This window comes from Sander lucioperca, chromosome 10 (assembly GCF_008315115.2).
Source record: "Sander lucioperca isolate FBNREF2018 chromosome 10, SLUC_FBN_1.2, whole genome shotgun sequence".
In the NCBI taxonomy this organism is placed as follows: Eukaryota; Metazoa; Chordata; class Actinopteri; order Perciformes; family Percidae; genus Sander; species Sander lucioperca.
This window is the reverse complement of record NC_050182.1, coordinates 24,743,628-24,763,480: the sequence shown is the minus strand read 5'-3', so window position 1 is coordinate 24,763,480 and position 19,853 is coordinate 24,743,628. Positions and strand designations below refer to the sequence as shown.

Here is a 19,853-nt window from a genome sequence, read left to right as displayed (position 1 = left end):
GGGGACACACTTGTTCACACAGCCACTTTATGGGGACTCAACTACCATAACCATGGGGACAAAACGTTGTTCCAACAAGGGAAGCAATTGAGTTTTAGGGTTAAAGGGATAGTTTGACATTTTAGGAAATACGCTTATTCACTTTCTTGCTGAAAGTTAGATGAGAAGATTGATATCATTCTCACATCTGTATGGTAAATATGAAGCTAAAGCCAGCTGCTGGTTAGCTTAGTATAAAAACCACAAATAGCTATCCTGGCAAAGGTAAAAAAGACATCTACCTATCGGCACCCCTGCAACTCACAAATTAACACATAGTAGTCCAAGTCTTTGCTGGTTGCCTGGCAACTGGTACTGGACAAGAAATAATCTGGCACATAACCCCCCTCAAAAACAGCAAACTGTTGTTTTTACACTTTGATTTCTGTAATTATAATGATTTTTGGAAAAGGGTTGCTGTTTTCCCCCGTTTCCTTTCAGTCTTTATGCTAAGCTAAGATAACCAGCTTCAGGCTCTAGCTACACATACCAGCTACATACTTGAGTGTGGTATACATTTTTTCATCTAACTCTCGGCAAGAAAGCAAATAAATAAACCTCCTAAAATGTTGAACTGTTCCTTTAAGGCTTAGTATGTGTTTAATTAATTAGTGTGTGTGTGTGTGTGTGTGTGTGTGTGTGTGTGTGTGTGTGTGTGTGTGTGTGTGTGTGTGTGTGTGTGTGTGTGTGTGTGTGTGCACGTGCATGCAATGCGTGGGCAATCAATTGACAAACAGACCCTTTTCTTGGAAACTACTCTTCCCATCAGGCTTAGCTGACCTGGTTTCAGTGCACAGTGTAGCAGTGTTATCATGTCACCACTTGCTCTGATCTCAGAAGAAATTTCAGATGCTGTGAACATACTGTTAACTGTTGCAGAAAAGATTAACAGGATTGTTTATTTCATAGGCCTGTTGATCCTTCAGTCATCTGGATCTGCTGCAAAGTCCATGACTTATAACTGTTTATTTCCTGTTTTAGCTGCACTTAACTAGCCATTTCTTTCACTCTCCACCTCTAAAGCGCTCTGCTCTTTTCTTCCAGACTGGATACTCTTTCTCTTCTCCTTTCCTCGCTCCGTCTGGCACAAGAGGAAGTGAAATTCAGACAGTTGGCACTTGCCTGTCCATACTGTATTTGTGGTGGCAAAATGGCAGCTTCTGTCTCATCTGTCCTCCTTCCTCTACCTCCCTCACCCTCTCCTGAGAGAAGTAACCCAGATTTCAAAATGAATCGCTGCCTGGTCCCCTCTCTCTCTCTCTCTCTCTCTCTCTCTCTCTCTCTCTCTCTCTCTCTCTCTCTCTTTCTCTCTCTCTTCCTCTCTTTCCATCTCTAATCCTCTTCTTAGTAAAAACAGAATCAATCTTGGAAAGAGAATACCACCTCTCTATTTCGTCCTCCTCCTCACCCTGCCTCTGGGTTAACGGATATATAACACTTTACTCTTCTATCTTTGGTTCCTAGAAAGCTTGAATCTCCTGAAACGCTTGTTGCTTGTTGCTTTCGCTTTTTGTTGTAATAGGTTTTTCTTTTCTTTTTTACATTTTGGCTGATTCTTTTCTAATTACCACAGCACTACTTCTCTCGGTCTTTTCTTCCCATCGCTCTTTTTTTTTTTAGGTGACCAGCTACAGGTGTGACACCTTAGCCTTTCTTTTGAAGTGAGCCAAACGAGGTGAAGAAAGGGGGAGAGGAAGAGAAGAAAGCTGTCCTTTAGTCAAGCCTTTCTTTCTAAATCACCACAAATTCAGGTATTGTGTCTTTGTTGTCTTTGCTGTATGGGTTTGCCCACATTTTCAGAACATATTTTATTCTTGTCATTACTTTTACTAATTTCTGATCACTGTGCCCCTTTTTTTACCATTCTCCTTATTCAACCTTTTTGATTGATTTACTTCTGCTTCTTTTCTGAGACACCATCATTTCATTACATTTCTTTCTGGCATGTTTCTTTTTTAGCCACAAGGTTATTTATTTATTCATTAAATCTCTGTTGGTGTTTCATATATCATTTAGTAGTGTGCAACTCTTGCACCGCAATCTCTTCAGCTAATTTGCCATTTTGCTCTTTTTCCAGAGCATCTCATTCCCTATAGACATATACATAATATTCTGGTCCAAACTTTACTTCTAAAGTGGGACTAATTGCTAATAAGGGCAGGCAGGAAGTTGAGATTGGATACAGGCTCTAATATTGGAGCAGGTGGTGGGGGTGTTGTTGACATGGCAACAGGAGGCACAGTTGACATGATGACCAGGGGGTGGAGAGTTATCCGTTCTGCCAGGGGGATGGATATATAAGGGGTACAGCAAGAGGGATATGTAGGTAAAATGGACAGGTAGTATGTGGGACACACAGTGAGTTACACTAATCGCTCAGCGTCTCCAAACGCGTCTGAGAGTCTCTTAGGAGAGTTCTTTCTCCGTATGTGAATTAACCTCCCTGTCTCCCTCATTACACCTCTCTTTCTTCTATCACTCTCACTCTTGTTGCTTTCCCTGTGCTCCCCCCCATCTTCTTCTGCACTTCCGGTCCGTTCTCGATCTTTTTCTCGATCACGTCACTCCATTACTGCTCCCTACATCCCATGTGCCATTAATACAACTCCTGTCGCTACCATGACCCATTACACTTTTCATCCCTCCTTCTCCCACTCCCTCTCCCTGTTCTTGCCTCCTCCCCTCCTCCATCTCCCATGTTCAAGGTCTTTCGCCTGTACAACTCTATATCCTCCGTACTGACACTCATCATCCATTCCCCCTCTCCCTCCCCTCTCTTCTTTCTACTGTATCCTCCAGGCATCATGTCGACCCCGATCACCCCTTCCCCCTCCCTCTCCCCGTTGACACTGGCCTCCCCTACATCGGCAACCTCCCCCGGTGCCTCCCCTCTGCCCTCGCCCCTCTCCCCTCCACCCCGGGTGCCTGTGTTCCAGAGGAAGGGAGCGCTCAAACACAAGAGGATTGTCGAGGTGAAAGACCACCAGTTCACTGCCCGCTTCTTCAAACAGCCCACCTTCTGCAGCCACTGCACTGACTTTATCTGGTACAGTAGCACACAAACACAAACACAAACACACACACCTGCACTTTTAAAGAGAAACCAACCCGGCAGGTCATAAGCCGCCTTCTCAGGCATCCCACTACTCCATCTGAAACTGACTTTCTCTGCACATGTTCTCTCTTTCACCAGATTCAGCTGCCAGCTGGAGAAACAGCCTACACTCTGTAGCCACACTGACCTGATCTGATCACATAACCTCACCTCCACACTGCAGCCCACACAATACAGGAGTTACTTTAGGAACTTCATGTACGCACACAAATGCAGACACACATACTGCATGCACACAAGCAAGATTTCAATCAGGAAAGAGTTTTTTTTCTACTATGAATGCTTGCAGAAAGTAACAGTACATGCAAACATGCACAAACACACACAGGCAGCGGTGTAGGCAAGGATCGTTACTGTAACACGTCACTTCCATAAAGTCTCCCAAGGACAGATTAAAATAAGATATTCTAACTTTTTATTCTTCATTAGGTCCCACCACCATTAGTGTTATTTTACAGACTTTGGAAAGCTCCACCTAAGCCACAAAAGACATAATGGCCGAGCCTGTGGTTTTCACAGGCCGAGTTCTCATAACGAGTAAACTGAACTATCATACATACAATCGGTGGAGTGGACTACAGAGCTAGATCGACAGTAAATATCTTTTAAACTGCTGAAGTTTACACTTGTCACTGTCCCGTGAAAACTACGCATCTCTAAATTTGGTGATTTTGTTTTTTTTTATAGGTAAACTGAAGGATTTTAGTGCTCCTTTGTGAGTTTAGAAAAGTATTTTACTTCTTAAGCTATATAAACCATTTAATAATGATGGGAGAAATAATGCCAAAAATGGAAAACGAGAAATTTGGAAAAATACATTGTCACAAAGCTGCTCATGCTGATGTTTTGCTAATGTTGATGTTTTGGAGATACACAGTTTTCACAGGACAAGGATTATATGTTTCTGCTAATCTTAATCTGCAAAGTATTTACAGCTAAATGCAGAGGGAAAATATTGTATTGGGGAGGCAGTGTAAACAAAAATAAAAGAAAATAAATTGTTTAATATAGTACCAGTGCCTCATACTGAAGTACAGTACTTGAGTAAATGTATGACCTCTGACATGCAGGCATATAGGTGTTCATGTTAAAATATCCATACACACAACCATGCAGAGAGCTTTTGTGTGTGTGTGTGTGTGTGTGTGTGTGTGTGTGTGTGTGTGTGTGTGTGTGTGTGTGTGTGTGTGTGTGTGTGTGTGTGTGTGTGTGTGTGTGTGTGTGGACATATGGTGGTGGTGTATGTCGGATGCAGGGCAGTGCATGTGCCAGCAGCCTCTGGGTAGCTTTCAGGACATTTCTCCAACTGGCTCCTGTCTTGGCTGCAGTAGCAGCACTTAGTTCAGGGTTAAAACTCTTTTCCTTCACACAGGATGTCACAGCAGCAGCTCTCAACCTGGGTGTGGTGGCCCCTGGGGAGGATTGGTAGATTAATTAAAGACTAAGAAAAACAAAGTGACACTTGTGTCACAGTTCAATGTGTGTTTGGAGTCAGTGATCTGCTGATCTCAAGTGTCATAAGGTAAAATCACTGGACCATACAACGATATTCTTTAAACTGATCTAGAGACAGATCCAACAGGCCTTTTTCACAGCAGACATTTTGACTTAGCATAGTAGGAAAAGCATGGATGTTACTAATATAATTAACAATGGATCAGTTGTATGCATGTGTCCCATTAAGCCATGACAGTGTGACAGTGGGCCAATATGCACAATACCAGGACCCTGAAACTGAAGCTGCCAAATGGAATTCAGCCATGATTAATTTTATACTGTGACATGTCAAAAAATGTCATCAGTAAAAAAGGACAAAGACCAAAGACCTCTTAAAATGAATTGTAATTTCTCTTTAATATATTATTTGTAATTTTTAGTTTACTTTAACAGTCCAGCATGGTTTTGAGTATTCTGGTCAGTTTTATAGAGTTTTTTGAATGTTTTTAATAGTATACATTATATTTAAAAAAAAAAAAAAAAAAAAAAACGTTTTAATTAATTGCATACGTTTTCAAAGCATTACATTTAAAATGCAGTGAATCCCCTGTGATATCTGGCCAGCAAGCAACACTGTTGAATCTCTCCAAACCCATTCCTGACTCTCTAATGCTCTCTGCTGGTCAAAAAGCAGAACTGGGTCTCATACACAAAGACTGCTGCAGACAGAGACTTCTGTTGAATGCTGATCAAGGATCAGATTACCCTCTGCAACCCTGTCTTTAATTATTACTCAGCCAGATGGTGAACTGATTTTAAATCAGTGATTGTGGTCAGTTTCCTATGAACCCCTGGACCTCTCCAGTATGATTGTGGAGGAGCTCTCGGCAGTGTCTTGTTTGTCTGCCGTTCTAATCAAAACTTGATTCAGAGCAGGCAAGCCGCCGAGTGGACTCTTTAGTCAATCAATGGCTTTAATTATTCAATTAAAGCTCTAAGGAGACACTGGAAACTAGCGAACACCGCAGTTCTGGAAACTGTTTTTGAATTAAATTGTGTTTACCTGTGTGTGTGTGTGTGTGTGTGTGTGTGTGTGTGTGTGTGTGTGTGTGTGTGTGTGTGTGTGTGTGTGTGTGTGTGTGTGTGTGTGTGTGTGAGACAATGATTGACACCACTTGACCTGGTCAGCAGTGTGGCTTAGAGAGGAAAGACACTCAAACTTCACACATAATGACTTTGTTTATCACGTTGGCAGCCTCTAACACGGCTAATGGTGTTTGTTTTTTGATGAGACAGAGTTTGTTCTCAACTAGTGCCTGCATGTGTTTTGGTGTTAATACAGGATGGAATAATGCAACACTATCTCAGCACTATCTCAGTCCTGGAAGCCTTATCTATTCTCCCATGGCTGGGAAACGAATAATGTTTCACCTTAAAGAGGAGTAGAGAAGATTGTATTTGTGTCTTAATCCATGTGCCTTTTTCATTTAGGGGCATCGGCAAACAGGGATTCCAATGTCAAGGTAACGATAAACCCGCTGTTATTGTCTTTTTCCACAGTATTTTATCTTCTCAGATGATTTTTCTCAGTGTGACTGATTCATTTTTTGAGGATATTTTTCCTTGCGTTTCCTCTAGTTTGCAGTTTTGTGGTCCACAAAAGATGTCACGAATTTGTCACCTTCACTTGTCCTGGCTCTGTGGCGGGCCCCAGACCAGAAGTGAGCAGATGTGTCCTTTTCCTCTCAATTTCTTGTTTTCCATTTTAGTCGAGATTTAGCCTGTCATCATCGTATTTAGCCATCCGCTCAGTGCCAGGAGCACGTGTGCATGACTCATCCGTCAATCCGTGTATCCTTTGCATCGCGCATCTGTGACGTCTGCACTCATGGCATGTCATCTTACAAGGCCTCAGAGATGCAGCGAGTTGAAGATAGAGAGTGGGGGAGATGCAGGTGGATGGGTGGAGGGGCTGATAAGAGGGAGAATTAGAGGGTGGAGAGAGCAACATACTACTCAGTCTTCCTCTCTGTGGCATTTTGAGGATTTCAGGGAGATTTGTTTTTTGTGAACCTTTTTTCTTCTTCTGCCAGCCAAATAAACTGCCTCAGAAATTAGGTCAAGGGGATCATGTGTGTAACAGTGTGTGAGTGTTTGAGTGAAAAAAAGGATGAGAGAGTGAAAGGAACACACACAGGAGAAACAGGGTGACAGAGTTTTTAAATAGCGGCTCAGAGGGAAAGAAGTTTGGGAGAAGGTGGTGTGTGGAGAGTGGTGGTGGGGTCTGATGAGCTGTAAAGAGATAAAAAATGATTCATCTCTCTCTGCACAGTACACACACACACACACACACACACACACACACACACACACACACACCTACATACACTCACACACAGCCTTGCCGAGATGCACTCTCATTTATATGTCCTCTCCCAGTGGAGAAATCTAATTGGCTTGTGCATGAATACCCCACAACATCTCTCCACTAATCATACTCATGCAGTTTGTGTGTAAATGTGTGTGTGTTGACAGTTCCTTCCATGGTCACGCTGTGTGTGTGTGTGTGTGTGTGTGTGTGTGTGTGTGTGTGTGTGTGTGTGTTCTCAATGCAGATTGTTTCTGTTGTATTTCAGGACCTGAAGAGTCAGCACACATTTAAAGTCCACACTTACTCCAGTCCCACCTTCTGCGACCACTGTGGCTCGCTGCTGTACGGCCTCATACACCAGGGCATGAAATGTGGCTGTGAGTTTCACCACAAATAACAAATGTGTAATAAATCTGTGCATGTACTTTGTGTTGTGGAGACGTGAATCAGTTAACACAGGCACATTGTTGGGACTCACCTTCCAGCTAGGGAAATAAAGCTGGTCTTGACCAAATTAGTGTTACGTTAGAGTTGACTTTGTTAAGTTTACTTTTAAGGTATTTTGGGAAATACACTTATTCACTTTCTTGCAGAGAATTAGATGAGGAGATTGGCAACCAGCGGAGACTCCAGGAAGTGACTAGTGCCTGGCGAAGAAATAGTCTAAAACATAACCCCCTGTAAAACCACAACTAGTCAGTTTTTTTTACCCACCAAACAAATGAGATATGGGGTGTTAATTAGTGAGCTTTAGAGTTGCTGGTTTGTTACTGTCAGACAGAGGCAGGCTAGCTATTTCCCCCTGTTTCCAGTCTGTATGCTAAGCTAAGCTAACAGGCTCCTGGTTGTATAGCTATAATTATAGGTAAGACATGACAGTTGTATCAGTTTTCTGATCTTACTATTGACAAAAAAAAGGGATTAAGTGTATTTCTCAAAATGTCAAGCTGTTCCTTTAAGGTTAGGATCAGGGTAGGGGTTAGGCAGTCTTTGAGGTTATAAATATAAGTCAATGCAATAGCTTAAAGTGACAAAAACAAGACATTTCACAGTCAGTGTGATAGACATTTCATTTATAGGAAACATTTGATAATTTTTAACTTGCTATTTATCTAATTACCGTTTTTGGCACCTATGCATGCGTTTGTTCATATTTTCTACGTATGTGTATCTTTGTACTGTAAGGTTGTGACATGAACGTCCATCGACGGTGTGAAACCAGTGTTCCCAGTCTCTGTGGCCAAGACCACACAGAGAAGAGAGGGAGGATCCACCTGACTGTCAGAGGAGAGACGGAGGATGTCTATGTCACCGGTGAGGGGACCAGCTGGATCATGGGAAGTGTTTTAAAAGAAATAGTAGGATTACACAGGCAATGAAGGATTTTTTTCTCTCTGTGCTTTCTTTTATTCTACTTTCTCTTCAGTGCGGGAGGCTCGTAACCTGATGCCCATGGATCCAAATGGCCTGTCAGACCCGTATGTTAAACTGAAATTGATTCCAGACCCGAAGAGCCACAGCAAACAGAAGACCAAGACCATCCGCTCAACACTTAATCCCGTCTGGAATGAGAGTTTCACCTTGTGAGTCCTTGTGAACTTTAATCCAAGGTGGAAAATGTACTTGGGTCTGAGACAAAATGTGCTTTAATTAGAGTAAAATGTCCCAGAAATTGGAATTATTGAGTCATAAAAAGGGACCCTAAAAAACAAAGATTAGAGGGTAGAAAATAAGAATGATGCTCCTTGAGTATATGCAGCTTATTGTACATCAACAGTGTTAATATTTCATCCTTTACTACCTTTATGTTTGCATTTTCAAGTTAGGATATTTGGAAAATGCCTTAGGAATCTGAAAATTGTCACAAAGGTGAAAAAATAAGAAAAACAATCATTACCTTCTGTGTCTTTGTGCCTTGTGTTGCTTACACAGTGAGCTTACTCTCCCCAGTGATTTTGAGTTTTTGTGTTTGTCTCTCCAGCTCAGTGCGCGGTCACCAGTGGGACAGGCGTCTGTCTGTGGAGGTATGGGACTGGGACCGCACGTCCAGGAACGATTTCATGGGAGCGCTGTCATTCGGAGTGAGTGAGATCTTCAGGCGTCCTATCAGTGGCTGGTTCAAACTCCTCGCCCAAGATGAGGGAGAATACTATAACATCCCTGTGCCCGACCCAGATCTGCAGGTAGGAAACCTACTCCAGTACGGACGGGAAAAAAGCGATTGATCCTCATGTTGAAGAAAAAGTAGTCTTGCACTGCCAGGCCTATCTTCACAGCGCTGCAGAGTAAGATCTGGCTACACCACACATACTGTACATTCTGGGATAGGAGAAAAAAAACGCTCTGGGTTAGTGGGTTGTTTTCATTTCTTTGAACCAATCACAATCATTTTAGGCGGCGCTTAGCTCCGGAAGCAACAACTGTGGCTCTGCGAAATAGTTTTGGGAAGGAACTTGTTTTGGTGGAACATTTGCACCCTGCAAAAGAAGACACCACATAAAATCTGGCCTGCCTTGTTGCATCTGTTCTGGAAATGTACTTCTGTTGATCCAGACTAAACAAAAAGCAACCTGTAACTAGAGCAGCCCTTGATGTTTTTTCAATGCTAATGACCATTTATTCTAAGGCCTTGGCCTTCATCAGCATATAATTACCTACATCGAATAAACAACAGCTGCAACAGCTCACACTGGGTCAGGATCTTGAACTGTCCCTCCCTATTCTATCTGAGAAAAAAACACAGAAGATTTATGCCTGGTGTTGTCGCTAAATACACTCTGTCTCCACCAGGGTGCAGGATTGTTCTGCCTGACTGTAATCCAAAACTAGGGGTAGGAAGGAGTTTGGTTTGTTGGTCAGGTTGTGTGTGTGTGTGTGTGTGTGTGTGTGTGTGTGTGTGTGTGTGTGTATGTGTGTGTGTGTGCGTGCGTGCGTGCTGGACTGCATCCACTCATTCATCTCTCAACTCTCCTACTACGATTCTCCAGGAGCCTCAGCCAGACGGCACAACACCCTCTCTGCCTCAAGCACTACCTGCCGCGCTGTCTGAACCGTTCCCTGCGACCCTGTCTCCAACCCCTGTACCATCCTGCCCACCAGTCCACACCCCAGGCCCTGCCAAAGTCAAAGTGGGCATCCTTGACTTCAACTTCCTCATGGTGCTTGGCAAAGGCAGCTTTGGCAAGGTAAACACAGCAGCCGCTGAGACGAAATGTCATCTTCTCTACATACAATCAGCGCCTCTGATCCAACAGCTGTAGGTGATATCAAATAGGCTGTTCATGCTGAAAACAGCAAAGATTATTCCTGGCTTTAAATAATATCTTCTATTGATGGACTTGACCTTAAAGTGGCATTTCATACAGCAGCTCCTGGGTGGAATTTCTTTGTAGAAAAAAACCCTTTCTTACTAACATGCTCATTGTCTCTGCCAAATGACTAATTTAACCCTTAGCTTCTTTTGTGTTGTCAGCAGTCGTGAGCTCAGGCTGACTGGCTTCCTGCATGCCACACAGTCCTCCTGGAGGTGTTCATTTCAAGGGAGACTCAGCTCTCCATTTTCTCTTTAATTCCCCAGTAGATGAGGCATAATGAAGAGAGTGGAGTTTTGAGTCCTTCTTCCTCCTCTGAAATCCCCCTGTGCTGTTTCATAACTGTCAGAGGAGAGTCTACAGAGGACAGGAGAAATAGACTCGACTTACATAAGATGTGAGGAAAAAAAAAATGACCCAAGAAAAGGAGACACAGACCCCGGGGCTGCAGAGTGAGGGAGAGTGAAACTAAGATAGAGAGGAAAAGGAGAAGATTTCTGTGACACAATGACCAAAAGGAAGTGGCATAACAAGACCGGAAAAGAATGTGATTGTGTTAGTAAGATTCGTAATATTCTGAAGAGGTATGAGTCCCATTTTTTATGCAAGTTAGTTTGAGAGTGCAGGAGACAAGATCACTCGGTGACTCAGTTCATCAACGGCACTGCACACACACACACACACACACACACACACACACACAAGCAGCTTTGTGTAGTCACATTGATTTCTGAAAAATGGCACCATGTAATTTTCGCTACTATTCACAACTATTTGAAAGTAAAATGAGATCCCCACTAGCCAGTGGCAATTACAGCACAGCGCTGCAGGTTACAAGACAATTTTAAGCAGTGTTGTTGTCAGCACTTTTCCAGTGCTCTTGACCATATCTTTCCCACAGACCACAGTAAAACCCGGGTCATTTGGCTCTCATTGTAGAAAATTATAGCATCATTAGCTTTCAGAGCAACCCACTCGCAGCCAATTTCGCAGGATTGAAGAAATAGTCGCTGAATGTGTTTTTAATGTCTGATAAAAACTCTGCTTTGCTTTTTCGTTATGACATTAACATGTCTTGAAATCTTCAGGCGTAGAGCAGCTTTGATTAAACATTGCCTCAGTTAGTTTACCATGTTGGGTAAATGTGCACAGTACTGAACTTGCTTAAGCATCTGTTCATATAATGTGATAACTTACTTACCAGTACATGCATTTTTTAATACTAGACACTTTAAACAAGTCCTGGCTTAGCATGACACTTGATTCATGCACAAAATATTGCAAATCTGCCTCAAAAGCACCTCATTTTTATTAAAACAGCAGAACTATTTTCCTCCTAACTAGAGCATCATGTCACTGATAACACAATGACCTAAAAATGTTCAGTACTGGCAGCATTACAGTACATGCATAATTATATGTATCTAAAGCTAGAAGTGAAGATTTAGTGAGAGATACATTTAAGACTTTGACACAAAGAGTGCTGTTCTGTTAACTGTGTTAAGGAATTTGGAATTGAAAAATGCTCTTTTAGCAGACAGTGGGTGTAGTGTTTTCTATAAATAAACATTGGGTTTATTTATGGGCCTGAAGGTTTAAGTCGTGCACTAGCTGCTTTCAAATTCTTGTTGTTCTTTATTGTTACAAAACTTTCTCTTCTCTCTCTGTCTTCGTGCAGGTGCTGCTGGCAGAGGAGCGAGGCAGCGAGCGTCTGTTCGCCGTGAAGGTGTTGAAGAAAGACGTTCTCTACCAGGACGAGGACATGGAGAGCGCCCTGGTGGAGAGGAGGGTTCTGGCGCTTTCCTCTCGCCCTCACTTCCTCACATCACTCTACTGCGCCTTCCAGACTGAGGTGTGTGTCGGTCTCATAGACTGTTGGTCGGTCTGTGTGTGTAGAAGAGTGATCCCAAATGAACCCATAAACTTTCATTAAATTGTCCATAAACCTACCTGACATGTTGGCTGCGTAGTCCTCCCAGGAGTTGTTTCAGCAAAGGCTGCCTGAGATTTTCGATTAATAAATGAAATAATTAGTTTGCTTTCTTTAACAAGGGTCCTTGGTCCTGAAGGAGGTTTTAACAGATTGCTTTTTAATTTGGACAAGAGAGGTGATTATGTATGGAGAGTGTATGTGTGTGTCCATGTATGTGTGTCTGTGTGTGTGTGTGTGTTTTGTTTCTGCAGGACCGTCTGTATTATGTAATGGAATACGTCAACGGAGGAGACCTGATGTTTCACATTCAGATAGTCGGCAAGTTCAAAGAGCCTCATGCAGCGTATGTAGTCAAAAAGCTCCTTTCTTTCACCTTTAATTACAGTCCTCATCTACAGTTTCTCATTTTCTTTCTTTTATCCTCTGTTCCTTTACATACACACTCATCTCTTAGATTTGTTCATTATACCTGGTGACTCATAAAAAGTCATCAACTCAAGTACCAGCCCTCTTCTCTTTCTCCCGACTTTCTCCTCCCACCAATCTCATCTTTCTATCTATATTTTCCCTCCTCCTGGCTGTTCATCTAATCAATATTCTTTGATCAATCATCTAAAACTAATTCTCACCCTGTTGCTCATATCCAGCTCTCTTTCTTCATTTTTCTGCCTTTAATCTATTTGGTTTCTCTCCCTTTCATCACCCTCTTGAGCTCCCTTCTATCTTTTCTCGCTGAAAACCTTTGCCAATTTTTCAAAAGATAAAGCAACCAGTAGTGAGACCACGGGGACCCACCCCTTTTTCTTTCTCCCTGCAGGTTTTATGCAGCAGAGATAGCAGTCGGACTCTTCTTCCTCCACAGCAAAGGCATCATCTACAGGTAGAGAAGTGAGCTGCTCCTCTAACATGGCCTGGTTTGGCGCTATCACTGCAGCACACAGACGTGACACAGATTTATCATGTCTTTTGTAGCTAATGACTGTTATAAAGATGTTATCTATCAAAATGATTCATACATGTGTGATCTGTCTCCTCCTTTTTTAGGGATCTGAAGCTGGATAATGTGCTGCTTGACAGCGAGGGCCACATAAAGATAGCTGACTTCGGGATGTGCAGGGAGGGCATGTTAGAGGGCGACACCACGCACACTTTCTGCGGCACTCCTGACTACATCGCCCCCGAGGTACACCAAACCCGCCTCTCACTTCGTGGTCCAGACCCCAACTCCTGAATTTCCCTCATTTGCTCCTTAAATCCCTCATTTCCCCTTGTTTCACCCCTGTCTTCCCCTCTTCAGTTGCTTGACCTGTTTTGCAGTTCTGCGAGACGGAAAGTTGTTTCGCTGCAGCTCCTCTCATCTCCTCCGTCCTCTCTGACCTTGTCAGCATTTTTGAATAATTAACTTCACATGATTCAATTAGCAGTGATGTGTGCTTGTGCTCAGAGAACGTCACGATTGTCCTTCAGAGACCTTGTATTACCAGTTTTACTTTCTCTTACTGCAATTGACTTAAGGCGATTAACTCCCGTGAGAGTAACACAAACCACTGAAAACTCATCTCAAAAGGATTTCATTGACGAGGATGCAAATTTTAGCCTGAAAACAGTGGAGGGGATTTTGCTGGACACCCTTTTGAAATGCTAAATACCATAACTGTATGCTGTATAACGCTTACTGTACAAATTGTTTGAAATATGTGTGTGTGTGTGTGTGTGTGTGTGCGTGTTTGTGTGTTAAGTAATCATTAACAAATACAATTCAGAGAACGAGTGAAGGAGATATCCACTGTCTGGTTTATGGCCTTGTAGTAAACAGACCCAGTAGAAAGAGAAAGAGAAGATGTGACTGTCTTTGATACGTCTTTGATATTGTAATCCTTGCTATGGTACCCCTGGGTATCGACTCTCTTGTGTAAACATTGATTCTCCTGCATCTGCCATTTTGGAAGAGATACAATATATTTCCCCAGGGGCTGGGAATTGTTCCCATGCAACACACAAATCCAAAGTCATGTGTTGATTATTTCTGAGCACATTCATACATTTATCCTCTCTAATACCATACTTTCCTCTCCCATTGCTTTTCACTCGGGCTGTCACTGATAGCTGCATGCTGCGCTTTCGCTCACTCTCCCCGTCTTCTGTCTACTTCCTTATCTCTGCACTGCCATTCTTCCCCTTTTATCTCCTCTCCTGTTCTCTCCATCCTTTTCAGATTGTGGCATATCAGCCCTATGATAAAGCAGTGGACTGGTGGTCCTATGGAGTACTGCTGTATGAAATGCTGGCAGGACAGGTAACACTCAGCTTAATCCAAACAATAGAGCCCTATGCACAGACACTTAAGCCTCTAGTGCTTGTCCTTTGTAATCACTTCAAAAGACTTTAATTTCAATATATTTGCCCACAGGTCCTCATGGTTACTCTCTCTTTTTTTCTTCTTCTCTTTCTGTCTTTTCCTTCCAGCCACCATTTGATGGTATTGACGAGGATGAGCTGTTTCAGTCCATCATGGAACAGAGTGTCGTATACCCGAAAAATCTCTCTCGTGAAGCTGTCGCTATCTGCAAGGGAGTAAGATGCCATTCTTCTCACTCATATAACTGTTTGCACACAGACAATTAAGATCAATGCACATGTAAATCAGAAATTACTTTCTAAAATATATTTAAATAAATACAGCAGAGCTTAACCATTGTTGACTACTCAAATGAATAGTTCAATATGTTAGGAAATATGCTTTATTTGCTGTGTTGTCGAGTTAGATGAGAAGATTGATCCATCGACCCATTGTCATCCGCTTATCCGGGATCGGGTCATGGGGGCAGGGGACACGAGCCACATTAACCAGCTCTGACTGGGCATTACCAAGGCATTCCCAAGCCAGGGTGGAGATGTAATCTCTCCACCTACAGTACTCCTGGGTCTTCCTGAGGCCTCCTCCCAGCTAGACGAAGATTGATAACACGCTCATATCTGTTTGTTGAATATGAAGCTAGAGCCAGCAGCCATTAGCTTAGCTTAGCTTAGCGTTAAGACTTGGAACAGGGGGAAACAGCTAGCCTGGCTCTGTCTGAAGGTAAAAATGAATCCTCCTTTCAGAATCTCTAATGCTCAGTAATTAACACATTGTATCTTGTTTGTTTAATATACAGACAATAGTACAGTACATACAATTTGTAGTTTTACAGCGGGGTTTTGTGCCAGACTTCTTCTTGGCCGGGTGCAGTGATTTCCTGAAATCTTTCTGCCATGAAATACTCCTGCACCTGAACTCCCTTAAAATCACAAATAGTCATTTTTACACTTTGTTTTTTGCCTGAGTTAAACAAATAAGATACAATATGTTAATTAGTGAGCTTTCAAAGTGCTAATAGGCAAATTTTGTAACCTTCGGACAGAGCCAAGCTAGCTGTTTCCCCCTGTTTCCAGTCTTTATGCTAAGCTTAGCTGCTGGCTCTAGCTTCATACATAGCAGACTTATACAAGAGTAATATCAATCTTCTTATTTAACTCAACAAGAATAGGTGCACACACAAAATCAATATACCTAAATGTAAATCAGAAAAAGGAAATAAAATTACCTCATATAACATTTAAAATACATTTAAATAATATTTCAAGCATGCCATGCCCATTGTTGAGTAAGAAAAGCAGAGCAGGTATAATTCACCTGTATCCCATGATTACCACAATATTTTTCTTTTCTTTTTCCAATGTTTCCCTCCTTTTTCTTCACTCTTTCCTAAGCTCCTGACAAAGCACCCGGCCAAGCGTCTGGGTGGAGGACAGGATGGAGAGAGAGAAATCAGGGAGCATCCGTTCTTCTGCTGGATTGACTGGGACCGTCTGGAGAGATTGGAGATCCCGGCGCCCTTCAAACCCAGAACTGTCAGTTGAACAGATGGACTACAGATTCTTCTCTTTCTTTCTTTCTTTCTTTCTTTCTTTCTTTCCTCTCTTCCTTCCTCTCTTCCTTCCTCTTTTTTCTCTGTCTCTGTCTCTCCGAAGACACTTTTAGGATATTGAAACTGTCACTTTCTTCCATCTGTCTCCTCTCTCTCAAACTCCCACGCTTTCCCTCATTTCCCTGCATACTTCCTCTCTCAGCCGTCATTGTGTTTGCCATTTCATCCCCTCTTCTTCTCTCTGTTCAAATGGCCTTGTCCCTCCCTCCCTCTACCCTATTCCCCTCTTGTTTCTCTCTTTCATCACCTCTGCTGGTTCCTAGAGATGGGCTTTGAGGATCAGACAGTCCAGTTATAACATACAGAACCCCCTGACCTTGGGGTCCTGCCTACTCCTCCCATATGCAAATATATGTCATCATTAGCCTGCTACACGCCAGTTTGTGGCCCGCTGAACAATGGTGAGGTGTGCCTTGAGTGAGCTGAGTATGCTCAGGGGTTAGAGGCCAGGCCCATTAGCCAAATGAGATTCATATCATCCAGCACAATGGCTGTCAAGGAGCAGGAAAGGAGACGTGAGCAGCTTCTTTCCTGCAGTAGGTGTGGTAGAGAGCTCCTTCGAAAGAAAACGAGGGTGTGGGTGAGAAAAAGAGATACGTAGGTGGAGTCTTTTTATAATTTGGCTTCTCTTATGTCTTTTTTCAGGAGGAGGGTGAGGGTGTCTATGCAATCAGTAATCATCACAAATGTGTGGAAGTGCATGCTAATCTTCTCCTTTTCTTCATCAGGGTGGAAGAAAAGGTGAAAACTTCGACAAGTTCTTCACAGCAGCTCCACCAGCTCTCACTCCCTCTGACCCGGATATACTAGCAGCCATCAACCTGGAAGACTTCCAGGGCTTCACCTTCCAAAACCCAGACTTTGCCCCCTCGCCTCTCACCGCTGTTTAAAAATGGCTCCCACACTTGCAAACATTTCCTCTGAGGGTACACAAGATACCCTGGTAATCCCCCTAATAGTATTTTATAACAAAGAATTTGAACATGAGAGCTAGCAGCAAGTATTAAAGATACCTCTCATAACCAAATTCTGACGTTTACATGAAAATGCCAAGACACCTTTATATTCATGCACTCTCTTTGATGCATGTATTATATCGATTGATAGTCACAGAATATGTTGCAGCAATGCAAACAAAGCCAGTATTATGCTTTAGATTTCCATCTTAGAGTTTTTTTGGAAGACATCCCTTAATTTGATATAAGAGTACTGTAGTATCTCTTTTGCATGCAGTGTTTTAGAATGATTTGCTTTGGCACACTAGTTTTCCAGAGTTGTAGATTATCCAAGGAAATATGCCAGTGTAACTTTACAGCCAATTTATTTAAAAAAAGATTTTGTTACTCTGATTAGAATCATCTTGTGTATTGAGAAGCTGTATTTTACAAAACAAATACTAGTCAGGTTTTTCTCATACAGCTCTACAGGCCAGATAGCAGGCAAAACAAGTCACTTTTTAATCATTTTACAGTTCATACACATGAATACAAAAATGTTTCTTAGCAGGTCAAATACATTTATACACAGTACAGTAATTCAGCATCAGAAGCACTATATTGTGTCTTTCTAAATATCTATCTCACTCTATGTGTGTGTGTGTGTGTGTGTGTGTGTGTGTGTGTGTGTGTGTGTGTGTGTGTGTGTGTGTGTGTGTGTGAGAGAGAGAGAGAGTGTTGACACTTTGATGATGCAAACTGAGCGAGTAGCCTTTTTTATTCATTAGACTGGCATCCTGTGGAAGAGCTCAGTCAGGTTCCTCTGGCCTGGCCTGAACTCTCAGTTTAACGTCACACCGTTGACCTCAGATGAACCACAGTGATGCTGAAACAATGCACCAGGCACGATGTGACAGTTAATGAAGGCTGCAGTGCTGCCTCCCCCCAGTTCATGCCCACTCTGCCTGGCTCTATTGTCACTGGGAGGAAGTCCTCACATCACTGCCACAGTTTGGGCTGCATCATCTTTTATTCACATGATTTTTTTTCTCTGATATTCTTGAGCAAGCTGCGGGCCGCATTGTAATATACAGTATCTGTGCTCCTTAATGACATCATACAACACTAAAATATGTATTTGCAATCTTAGAAAATATGCCTCTTAATAATGTTTTCAAGAAGCTTGTACAGATACAAGTATTATTTCCGTGGTGTATACCATGAAGCTTTTTGCTGTGTAATGACGTACTCCCAGCATTGATTAGGCGTAATTAAAAGTGAGGCTCACTGGGACTGTTCAATACATGGAAAAATAATAGCAGCACTGTCATTAAACACTATCTGAGCAGGGCAAGTGCCTGCAAATATACAGTTTAATAATCCCATTTCAGTGCTCTTATCTCACAAACCAGCTGGTTATTTCACACCATCATTCAGAGGAGCAAAATCATACAGATTTGCTTTAAGTGCGCATGTGTGTGTCCCTTTAATAGTGGCCAACTGTAAAAGGGCATTTCATCTGATCGCCTTAGCTCAGTTTGACTTGAGGTCAAATGTGACAACACACAATAACGATAGGCAACACAATCAATAATATATAATACAATAGATAATGTATGCATTTATGTATCTGTTAGTTAACTTCTGTTTTTATCTGCTGGAAAAAGAATGTCGAAATAAACTTAATGAAAAAATCATGAAACGAGAACGAGTGAAGTGTTTCATTCTGTGATTTTGTGCGAAGCTGCTGAGAAACAAACATGCAGAAGAGCCTCTCGCTTTGTGTCCTCCTCACGCCTCTCTGTCACGCTCACTCCCTCTCCCTCACTTTCACACATACTTGCACTCAAAAGTGCAATCTCAAGCATGTGCGCGCATGCACACACACACACACACATACACACACACACACACACACACACACACACACACACACATACACACACACACACACATACACACACACACACACACACACACACAGAAGATGCTGACCCCTCTATTTACTGTGATACTGTAGTTGTCGAACCAGCAAAACCACCTCTCAGGCATCTCACTTTCACTTCCTCCTCCTCTTCTGAAGCAGCCTCACACTCCCACCTCCTCCAACCTTCTGCCCTGCCCACCTCCTCCCCTCCCTCCCTCCTTCCATCCCCTCCAGCATCATGATGGGACTAATATCCCCATAGAGATCTGAGTTATAACAAGTTGACCTTCACATTAAAATCTCATCAACTTCCCATCTCCCTCTCTACCTCCCTCTCTTCCTCTCTATCTGTCCTTCATCTCTTTTCTTTTCTGTTTGTCTTTTCTGTCAGTGCTGCACTGTAAATGCTTTAATGCATTGTTTTATGTCATTCTCTGTGGATTAATTGTCAGATCTATTATTGTTGCTGTCATCTCTTTGATATACCACCCACTGTTGTATTTTGATGCGAGTATCATGTCTTATCTTGTCCTAGCCTCTGCATCAATAATATTATCTGTTTACACGTATATATTCTCTGATAATGGTGTTCAGGCAGTGAAAGTGAGAGTTTTCTCACATTTTAATTGTATGATTTTCAAAACATTAGATCCCACTTTAAAGATAAAAGGATTTAATGGGTTTCATATTGATTCTTGTGATGACAAAATTAATGTAGATATCTTTTGTGGGGGCAGATGTGGCTTTTTTATAGTCTGTGATGTGTTTCTAACCAACAGTTTCACACCTAATAAGGTATTTCAAAGTTTAAATAAAA

The 19,853-nt window shown here is 42.3% G+C and overlaps 1 protein-coding gene across 3 annotated transcripts; it reads left to right on the top strand.

The window, feature by feature from the left end:
• Positions 1 to 692: 692 nt before the first annotated feature.
• Positions 693 to 18,803, top strand: prkcg (protein kinase C, gamma). 3 transcript variants are annotated; one of them, XM_031299502.2, is made up of 17 exons: positions 693 to 1,790; positions 2,829 to 3,085; positions 6,083 to 6,114; positions 6,230 to 6,312; positions 7,228 to 7,339; positions 8,148 to 8,276; positions 8,389 to 8,545; positions 8,944 to 9,145; positions 9,950 to 10,147; positions 11,952 to 12,125; positions 12,458 to 12,549; positions 13,024 to 13,086; positions 13,251 to 13,389; positions 14,422 to 14,502; positions 14,673 to 14,780; positions 15,957 to 16,097; positions 16,903 to 18,803. In XM_031299502.2, the coding sequence occupies exons 2-17, from the start codon at positions 2,844 to 2,846 to the stop codon at positions 17,062 to 17,064; spliced, it is 2,115 nt and encodes a 704-aa protein (XP_031155362.1). In that variant the 5' UTR covers positions 693 to 1,790; positions 2,829 to 2,843; the 3' UTR covers positions 17,065 to 18,803. The 3 variants fall into 3 exon arrangements, with proteins under 3 accessions (XP_031155362.1, XP_031155365.1, XP_031155366.1); XM_031299506.2 differs by lacking the exon at positions 693 to 1,790 and adding an exon at positions 3,233 to 3,352 and having other exon boundaries at positions 3,014 to 3,085; XM_031299505.2 differs by lacking the exon at positions 693 to 1,790 and having other exon boundaries at positions 2,965 to 3,352.
• Positions 18,804 to 19,853: the final 1,050 nt, after the last annotated feature.

Bases quoted from the DNA above. Each gene is read 5' to 3' on its own strand.
- prkcg (XM_031299502.2), top strand. From the start codon at position 2,844: ATGTCGACCCCGATCACCCCTTCCCCCTCCCTCTCCCCGTTGACACTG. The intron at 7,340-8,147 runs GTGAGTTTCACC...TTGTACTGTAAG, and splicing joins CCAGGGCATGAAATGTGGCT to GTTGTGACATGAACGTCCAT. The intron at 9,146-9,949 runs GTAGGAAACCTA...ACGATTCTCCAG, and splicing joins TGCCCGACCCAGATCTGCAG to GAGCCTCAGCCAGACGGCAC.